Raw genomic sequence first — 9,590 nt, 5'->3', positions numbered from 1 at the left:
AGCAAGCCAGGCCGAAATAATGAGTCTTTTCTAGGGGGCCGAGTAGTGGCCGTGAGGGGAGGAGGTGGATGTCTTCTGACTCAGAGGACAAGGGGAGGTTCCAGCCATGGTCCTCAAATCACAGACTACTAAACCAGGCCCCCAGGAGTTGGCAGAGGGAGTTGGGGGAGGGTGACATCCATTCCTGCTCAGTGAGGGTGGCATTGGTGGGTTGCTTAGCAGACTTTGCAAACCTCAGTAACCCAGGTTCAAGACCAAGGCTACAGAGACAATGCCCAAATTCCTCTAAGTGGCTGCATATGTCCAGCCAACAGGTCACTGCCCACCATTTCTCTGGGGCTTCCAATCAGGCTTGGGTGGGGTGGGGCCCTGGCTGTGGGATGGTTGAGACCAGCTGTACTGAGGAGAGAGCCCCGCCTGGAGTCGGGATGCCTGAGTTCTAGTCCTGGATTTACCACTTGTCACCGTGAGCTTTCGGGGAGACATCTGCTGACCCTGAGATTCTGTTTCCTCCTCCCTAAATGTTTGGGTAATTCCTGCAATGTTCACCTTAATTGCAACCCTGGGCATTAAAACATCTTTGAAAGTGCAAAGACTTATACACATGGGCAGTATAAGCGATTAATGTCTTTAATTGTAATTGTTAGGCCTTCTCAGACCATGGTGCCAGGTTGGCAATCTGGCTGCCAAGTCTTGGAAATCCTCTGAGGTGAAGATATTTGGGCTTATAACATTGGTCACAGTGTGGAAGAGGGGAAGGAATGCTAGCCTGGAGCAAGAAACCTGGCTTCCAATTCCAAATCTGCCACTAACCAGTTCTGTGGCTTCAGGCAAATTATTGCTTACTGCTCCTCCCTAAACTCAGTTGCCTTATTGTAAGTGTGGCTGACAATGGTGAGGGTCCCTGGAATATTTGTTTGGAAAGTGCTTTGAGGCTTCATTCACCCCTTCCCCTGGCTAACTAGAGTTAGTCCCCCTTCTTAGGCTCAGTGCCAAAGAGCTGTGGGAGGGAGGCTGCCTGTAAAACAGAAGGTGCTGAAGTTGGGAGCCTGGGGACAGAAGCAGGACAGGGCAGGGAAAAGGGCCTGGGCAGCAAGGCTGGGGGACCTAGCCCTGGCTCCAGTGACAACCTACCGTGAGGACTGGGGCAGACTCTGCCCCTTCTGGATCTCAGTTTCCACCCCTAGAAAAGGGGGATAACCGGGCCTGCCTTGCAGAGTCACTGCGAAGACAAGTGGGAGACTGGATATAAACCAGGCGGGTGGGGTTGAGGGTCATGCAATTTCTTATTTATTAATATATAATAACAAAAATGATAAAGCTCATATCTGCAACTGTTTAGGACTTTGTTATAAGGTCTTGGTCTCCTTGTCTGGACTGGCTGTGACCTTCAACTCCGGGGTCTGGGCTAGGAAGACGTTCCAGTGACCTGCATGGAGGAAGGCCGGAGACAGCAGTGTGTGTGAATGTGTGCACACGCGTGCGTGCACGACAGCGACAGTGACTGGGGTGGGCAAAGCTCAGGGCAGGGAGGAGTGCATGGGCCAGGCTTTGGAGCCCACGGGGAGGATGGAGGCGAGTATCCCCGTCATACAGTTCTGGCACATGAGCCAGCCTTCAAACAACCAACACTCGGGGCCAGTGCTGATTTCCTGACACCTGCTGGAAATACTCCCGTCTGTGACCTCCCCTCCCTCCCTCACCAGAAGCCCCACTTGGATCCATCTTCCTAAGCGTAGTAGAGCAAATTAAGGATATCAGAAGGAAGTGGTTAGAAGGGTTTCAGTGGGAAATGTTCCAGCAGACAAGGAGTAGGCAGTACCAAGGTTTGGGGCTCAGGCCTCCCCGCTCTGCAGCCCTGTCTTCCCCCACCCCCAAGACCAAATCCAGCCGGCTCTGCTTCACCTTCCCGCTCCTACTCTGAGTTGGGAAATCTCTGGCCCAGACGCCCACTGGATTCCTGTGCTGGGAACTGACGTCTGTGGCTGACAGCCCCCCCCCTCCACGGCCCCTCCTCCAGCACCAGCAGCCTGGGAACTCCCCAAGAGGCTCCCATCTGTATCCCTGCTCTCTTCCCCAGCCCCATGCCTCAGCCCAAGGTCCCACCTTCGTGGGTGCTGGAGAGCAGCCGGAAGTTCTGTGCCTCTTTCTGGAAGTCTTGCTTCCTGACTTTCTTGATCTGAATCAAGTGGAAGATTCCTGAGGGCATAGACAAGGAATGAGCAGGAAAGGCAGGACATTAGAGTCAGAGAAACAGGGTGACTTGGACACAAAGGTTGACTCTGACCCCTCCCTCCCCTCCCCCAATTTTGATCAGACACCAAATCCTGTTGATTAAATTTTCTAAATATTTGGAATCCCTTCTCCTATCCCACTGCCATTGTTCTCACTCACACCCCCCTGTCTTGCCTAGGTCACTACACTAGGGTCCTAACCCCTTTCCCTCCTCCTCTTGTCCATAATCCTAACTGTGGTTATTGGAAAACATCCATGTTACCCTGTCATCCCCCTTGCCTGACCTCCCATCAGCTTCACAGTAAAGTCCAAGTCCTTTCACCTCTTCTCTCTGCTGACCCTGCTCCTGCCACCAGCACCATCCTGATCTCAGCACTCACCTGTCCACAGTGCAGGGAGGGAGGGAGGGTGGAGGGTGAGAAGAAAAGAAGAAAGAAAAGGAAGGAAGGCAGGAAGAAAGGAAGGTAGGTAGGTCAGTCAGCCGATCAGCTGGCCCATATGGACTAGTCAAGCTTTGTGCATAGAACGTGTGATAAAAATCAATAAATAGGTGTGCTTATTCAGACACCAAAGAACTAGCAAGTGTCGTAGTTATAATGCCTGGCCTGTGTTCCAGCCCTAACCAAATACTTCAAGTTTCCTGAGGGGGCCACGCCTTTACGAATGCCACCCCCTCTGCGGGAACACTTTCTACTACTGCCTTCTACTTCTATTGCCACCAAGTAAACTCCTACTCATCCTCCAAGCCTTAACTGGGAAGTCTTCCCTAAGCCACCCCCAAGGCAGTTCCTCCTTGGGGCACCCCCAGCAGTTGGCTTCTGTTTGTGATTGTACCTGTTTCTAATGAGCTATCATTGTGCCTATTCCTGCCTCGCCTACTGGACTGGGAACTCCTGGAGGGCTTTCTTTCCCTGAGCCTGGCTCACAGTAGGCATGTAGAATGAATGAATCGTTAAACAGATGGATGGATGGATGGATGGATGGATGGATGGATGGATGGATGGATGGATGGATGGATGGATGGATGGATGGATGGATGGATGGATGGATGGATGGATGGATGGATGGATGGATGGATGGATGGGATGGATAGATGGATGGACAGATGGACATATGGATGGATAAACAAATATATGTGTACCCAGTCTAGGCCAGGCCCTGAGGGGGAGTGAGGTATTATCTGGATCCCCTGATGTTTGCATCTCATGGGGAGCTGGCCACTGGCACCACACACAGCACTGATGCTCTGAGCACGTGGGCTGTGAGGTCTCACCAGCTGTTACCCACCAAGGTCTCTGGCCAGAAAGAACAGATGCAACCAGCCAGCACTGCCTTCAAGAAAACCAAGAATTTGCCCTGCTTATGGGAATCAGAGTCGGATCCTGCCAAAGGGAACAGAAAACACTGACCCTGGGACTGAGTTCCAGGAATCAGGGAATGTCCAACACTGTCCTCGGGACCCCCAGCCCAGAAGCCAAGGAGCAGAATGTGGGAGAAACTCATTCCAAAGACCCAGAGGCTACATCACAGCAGCCAGCAATAAGCATAACAAGAGATGGGGACAGGTCCTTCTGCACGGACCTGCCACTGCATGCTCCCCAGGACACAGAAAAATGGGAAAGGAGGTGACAGTGTCTGGGGTGGGTACCCACACTAGTCATAATTGAAAAGACGGCTCTCTGGTCTGAAATCAAGAGCTAGCCTATGGGTCATGGTTGTGCCTCTTGCCCTTTGAAGAGCCATGACAGATCTGAGGGCAACTGAACTCTGCGGACCCCCAGGGCAGAACTGGCACTGGTGGGTGAGTCCCAGAAAATAGGACAGGCTCAGTTCAGCGTGAAAACGAACCCTCTCTGGGCTGAGCCATTTAGAGTGTCGGAGTAAATCACTTGTCTGGGGGTAAGTGTGGAAGTATGTGCAATTGGGGGCCAGAGGCCATCAGCAGGCTGCGGGGGGACTTCCTTGCCAGGCAGGGCTTGGAATCAAGACCCCTGAGGTCCTTTCTACTCTGGAACTCCAGAATTTAAAGGCCCTTAACCCTAAGCCAACCCTCTGCTCAGACTCTGGTGCTTGGGCTGGCTCCACCATGGCGGGCCGCACCTAGCATCCATCTGCTCGCTTTGTTTCACTCCTCAGAGTGAGGAAACCATGAGTGCTTCCCTCTGACAATCAGCCGTGGGGAGTGTTTGACTCCCATGGTCTGAGACAGGGAGGGAATGAAGTGACTGATGGGGCATCTAGGTAACCCGAGCGGTCAGGAGTTGGGGGCAGTTGCCAATGACAAGATGGTGGGGCATTATGAAGTTGAAGTGGCCCCTGCCTTGTTCCTTTTCTGTTGGGCCTGGGATGAAGTGACTGATGGGGCATCTAGGTAACCCGAGCGGTCAGGAGTTGGGGGCAGTTGCCAAAGACAAGATGGTGGGGCATTATGAAGTTGAAGTGGCCCCCTGCCTTGTTCCTTTTCTGTTGGGCCTGGGGACAATGAGACTGACCATGAGCTACATCCCCTCTGCATCTCCTGCACACCTTGGCTTTCCTCAGGCACCTCCCTAAAAGCATAAGGTCACCTCTGTGTAGGTGGCACTGGGGACATTTAGACCCGGGTTTGAATCTTTCCTGTTTAAATTGTGTGACTTTGAGCAAGTAATTTGACCTCTTGGACTCAGTTTTCTTATCTGAAAAATGGAGGCATTAATACATACCACTCAGGTTCCTTATGAAGATTAAATGAGGCCCTTTGTACACAGTGCCCGTTACATACCAATCACAGAGCCCAGGGTATATAAGCATGGGCTCTGGAACCAGAGTTTGGGGCTGTCACTGCTGTCCTGCCTGCAATGCACCCCTCTTGCGTCTTCACATCCCTCTTGTCTCTCTAAATCGAGGAGGCCCATCCTCCACGAAGCCTTCCCTGACCAGCTCAGCTGCCTGTAAGCTCCTGCTGCACCTGGGTCACTAAGCCATGAGGTTCTAAGGACAGGCTAGGGCCTATGACTCTCTGTGGTCCCAGCAACCAGTTGGGGGGTGAGGGGAGAAGGTCCAGAGTAAACACGCAGCCAGCACCTGCCCAGGGACCACTGGAATCTTAAGGCTCAGAAAATCGTAAGTTACTGAATCTAACTCCCCAGCTGCAGATGGAATCCCCACCCAGCCCTTGCTGGCACTCTTCTTGAAAGTGGAGCTTGCTCCCTCCCTGCCACTACAGGAAGGCTTGAAGTATGGGAAAGTTCATCCTCTCGTTGAGCTAAACCTGCTTCTCTGATATTCTTACCAACCTATGTGATGGGATGAGGAGACTGACATTTCAGCGCCTACTATAGGTCAGGAGCTATACCTATGTCATTTCATTTAATCTTCCAAAAGTCCTCTTCCCTCTTTTAACAGAAGAGAAAACTGAGGCCCAGAGAAGTCAAGTGATTGCCCAAGGCCACACAGCTAAGAAACAGCAGAACTGGTACTTGAACCCAATTCTGCCTGATTCAAAAGCCCCTGCTTGTTGCCTGACCCTTGCGGTCACTCAGAACACAGCTGCTCCCTCTGCCTGGGGCAGCCCTTCAGAGCCATGAAGCCAGCGGTCCTGTCCCGCTGTGTCTTCTCTTCTCCAGGCTGAACAGCTCCGCTTTCTTCGTCCATTCCTTCTACGGCAGGGGGCAGAGCAGAGCAGGGAAAGAGCCGCATCTGACGTCACAAGACATGGGCTCTAGCTCCCGTCCTCCACTTACTGGCTGTGTGGCCTTGGGCCAGGTACTTCACCTCTCTGAGCCTCAGTTTCCTCATCTGTAAAACGGGGATAATAATACCTAACTCTCAGGATCGTTGAGGATCAAATGAGACAGTGACTATGAAAGCACTTTATAAACTCTGAAGTGCTGCACACATTGGTTGTTATCACTGTCATCATTTTTAGCATCATTCCCTCTTCCACCCCCCGTCCTGCCCCAGCCAAACCCATCAGTAGAAGAAAGTGACCTTAGAACGAATTCACACTTTAAAACTTCAGTTTGGATCACATGGCTTAAAGTTCTCCTCTATTCAGGGGCTCGTGTTTTAGAAGAAGAGCCACAAAAGTCTCAGCAATTCTCTTATTGATGAAAACTCCCCTTGACCTTCAGTTGGTGATATGAGCAGCCTGTTGAATACTGTGTTTCTCACAGAATGAGAAATACATTCTATCAACTTACCTTGGAATTGATAGGATCCACCATATAGAAAAGGCTGAACGAAACTAGTCTCAAGGATCTCCTGCCTGAAAAGCTCTCCCCTCACAGAATGCTGAAATCCTACCATTAGACGTCTGTTTATTTCATCACGTTGGACATTACCCTGCCTGGCTCCTTGCAAGTGCAACAACCCCTTCCCCCCAGGAGAGGGAGCACTTCGAGGCCCTGGCTGAAAAGCTCTCCCCTCACAGAATGCTGAAATCCTACCATTAGACGTCTGTTTATTTCATCAGGTTGGACATTACCCTGCCTGGCTCCTTGCAAGTGCAACAACCCCTTCCCCCCAGGAGAGGGAGCACTTCGAGGCCCTGGTATCTCAGAGTGAGTGAGCTGGTCAGAACTGACAGAGAATCACCGACAGAATCATGGCCTCTTGGAATCAGGGACTCTCAAACACGCAAGGGTGGCTAGAGGCACCTGATCAACAAAACGTCCCTAAGGCCCCTGAGGGATATGGAGCACAGGAAGTGGGACAGGCCAGAGGTACACCCACTTGGGAGTGGGCCAACACTTACCTTTTACCAGTTTCCAGAGGTAGATCTCCACCTGGTCAGAGGCTTCATGCTCAAGGGCAAAGCGATGCAGGTTGTCTGGGCTTGGGGCTACTGACGTGTGGACGAGGACCCGGCCCGGCACCTTGGGACACCTGGCAGATCTGATCTCACTGTGGCCAGAGTCTGCTTTGTCCTCTGGGAGAGACAAGGAGCTCATGAAGTGTTCAATAGACATTGGCTATTCTTCTTGAAAAATCCTATATTCCAAGATTTTATGACTTCATGGAATCCAGAACATGATTTGATTCTATGTCTATGTCAAGAACCTCTGAATCTATTCTGTAACATTAGATGGTTCCATAAGTTTAATATTCTTTAAGTCCGACATTTTCTACTCCTGTGCACCTAACATTCTGAGTATCTATAAACCCTGCATCGTGTGGCTCTGAGCACATGTCCTTCCATGTCTGTGATGTTCCAAGTGTCTGTGGCCGTGGGGAGAGAGACTCAGGTCTCATTCTAGTGCCTCCCCCAGAGCCTCTTTGTACCTGGGCAAATCTTGCAGCACTTCCCAGCTACTTTCTCAGGGCGATGGCAGGGGTACTCGGTGGGGCAGGTCACACGCTGGCAGTCCTGGCGGCCATCCTGACAAGTGCACAGGATGCAGGGCAGGGGGCCAAAGGAGCGGAAGGCTGGGTGCCACACTTCCCCATGGGAGTATGTCTTCCCGCCATGCACGCAGGCTGGAACAAGGAAGGCAGGAAAGGAGGAGGGTCAGTGCCTCTGGTCGAGCAGTGGGTGGGGTGGGCCCTTGGGGTTCCCCCACTCCACGAGTCTGGCTCAGCCACATTGTCTGCAAAGTGCAGGCCAGGGTATAAAACCTGTCCCCTGTCCCTGACATCCCCCCATCTCAGCACTTGGGGCTGAGATGTGCCCAGTAGGACTTGCTGAAGATGGAGAGTCTTCCCCTGCCCTTCAGGGGCACTTCTGGTAGAGCAAGAGAGCACTGGCCTGGCAGTAGGAAAACAGCTCAGCTTCTGTCACTACCTGGCCATGCAAGCTCTGGCAGGTCCCTTTCCTTTTCTCCACCTCAGTGTCCCATCTATACAAAGGAGGGCCATGACTAGGTAGCCCCACGGCTCCTCCAGTTGGGGTGCCCTGCAGTGAGGCCCCTTTCCTCCCCTTCTGCCGCCGCACTGCCTATCTGGCTGCCTTCCCCACTCCATCCCCACTGTCCTCCTGCAGCCCAGCTCTTCTCCCTCCTTCCTTTGTCGAAAACTTTCTCTCAGCACTTCCTTATATTTATAGCAATTTATTTATATGGCTGTCTCCCCAACTAGTCTATGAGCTATTCGAGGGCAGAGACCATTTTCCATCTATCTGTTCTGTCTTCCCCATTTCCCAGTAAAGCATGGTAGATCCTCAAAAAAATATCGCTGTACTGTTCCAGGACTGGCGCTGTCTCCAACTCAGGACTGTGAACCTCAATGTCCTCATCAGTCAGATGGGGGTTTAGATCTGATGATCTGTAAAGGTACCTTCAATTTTGATGTTCTATGAACCACAAGCTCATGACCAAGTTGAGATTGGGGAACCGCTGAGTAGGGTGTACAGGGTGTGGGAGTTGGGAGAAGTTGGCAGGGGGGGTCCCTTTCCCCACCTGACAGATTGGAGGAGGGTACAATCCCCACCTTTCTTATGTTTCTCCTTCAGGACAATCTTGACAGTGGTGCTGCCTGCCCCCTTCGGTCGGAAGTAGTGAGGGATGAAGCCCAGAGGGGAGTTGAGGCCAGTGGGGGCCGGGGTGCCCAGGCCTCTCTTTCTCCCGCCATTGCCTGAACACGAGTCCTGAGAATGTCTCTGCAAATGCAGGAAAGATGAAGATGACTGATGGAGTGCGACAGACCACTGCTGGTGGCAGAGCAGCCAGATAGGCTGCAGCACGAGGCCTGAGTTAGACACCAGCAGACTTCCCAGTGAAGAGAGAGCATAGGCTGGGGATAGGACCATCGGGATGGGCTCTAAGGTGTTCTGACAGTGGATCCTGTAAAACTCTCAGAGGACAGTGACTTGGAAATCCAACCTCCACCAAGCCCTTCTGAGGCCTTGTCAGAGGCAGGGCCTTGGGGCTAAGGTGGGCAGAGGGGGTGAGGTCCTGATTTGGGAGACAGAACTGATCAGAGATGTGGAGAACTTAATATTTAAGAAACAGAAAGTGAGCATGTAGCGAGGATGCAAGTCAGGAGATTCTCCTTTGTCTGAGAAGATTTAGGAGCTGGGAGAAAGGGATGGGTCTCTGAAGATCCCACCAGGCCCCAGAAGCCCATGGGACATGAAGACAAAGAGCAGGCCCCCTCCAGAACAAAGGGTCTCCGGAGTGTAGGCCCCCTTTCCTGAGCCCCTGGAATCCAGGATCCTGAGACCTGGTCCCTCCAGACCAAGTCTTAGGAGGGCTAGCAGTGATAGCAAAGGGCATGTGGTGGGGTCAGCTTAATTGGGCAGGAGCTTCGCAGCTCACAATCTGGGGATTGGGCAGCTGCAGGCTGGGAGAGGAGCAAGTGGGCTGGGGCAAGGGGCAGAGCCTGTTACCTCCCTTGCTGAACCAGAGTCACTCACAGTCCTCCTTCTACAGCCCTTTCCT

The 9,590-nt window shown here is 52.3% G+C and overlaps 1 protein-coding gene across 2 annotated transcripts in view; it reads right to left on the bottom strand.

Annotated features, from left to right (window-relative positions):
- Positions 1 to 1,267: 1,267 nt before the first annotated feature.
- The window catches only part of CHRDL2 (chordin-like 2), a 31,494-nt gene continuing 23,171 nt past the window's right edge, over positions 1,268 to 9,590 (bottom strand). Inside the window, exons 7-12 of one of the 2 annotated variants that reach the window (XM_008594180.1) lie at positions 8,641 to 8,809; positions 7,498 to 7,692; positions 6,971 to 7,144; positions 5,958 to 6,012; positions 2,107 to 2,199; positions 1,268 to 1,429 (exon numbers count right to left, since the gene is read on the bottom strand). In XM_008594180.1, coding sequence (XP_008592402.1) covers positions 1,339 to 1,429; positions 2,107 to 2,199; positions 5,958 to 6,012; positions 6,971 to 7,144; positions 7,498 to 7,692; positions 8,641 to 8,809 — 777 coding nt within the window. In that variant the 3' untranslated portion in view covers positions 1,268 to 1,338. The remainder of the gene's footprint in view (positions 1,430 to 2,106; positions 2,200 to 5,957; positions 6,013 to 6,970; positions 7,145 to 7,497; positions 7,693 to 8,640; positions 8,810 to 9,590) is intronic. The other variant, XM_008594181.1, reaches the window with a different exon arrangement.

This window comes from Galeopterus variegatus, unplaced genomic scaffold, assembly GCF_000696425.1.
Source record: "Galeopterus variegatus unplaced genomic scaffold, G_variegatus-3.0.2 Scaffold10313, whole genome shotgun sequence".
Lineage (NCBI taxonomy): Eukaryota > Metazoa > Chordata > Mammalia > Dermoptera > Cynocephalidae > Galeopterus > Galeopterus variegatus.
This window is presented reverse-complemented; position numbering and strand designations above follow the sequence as displayed.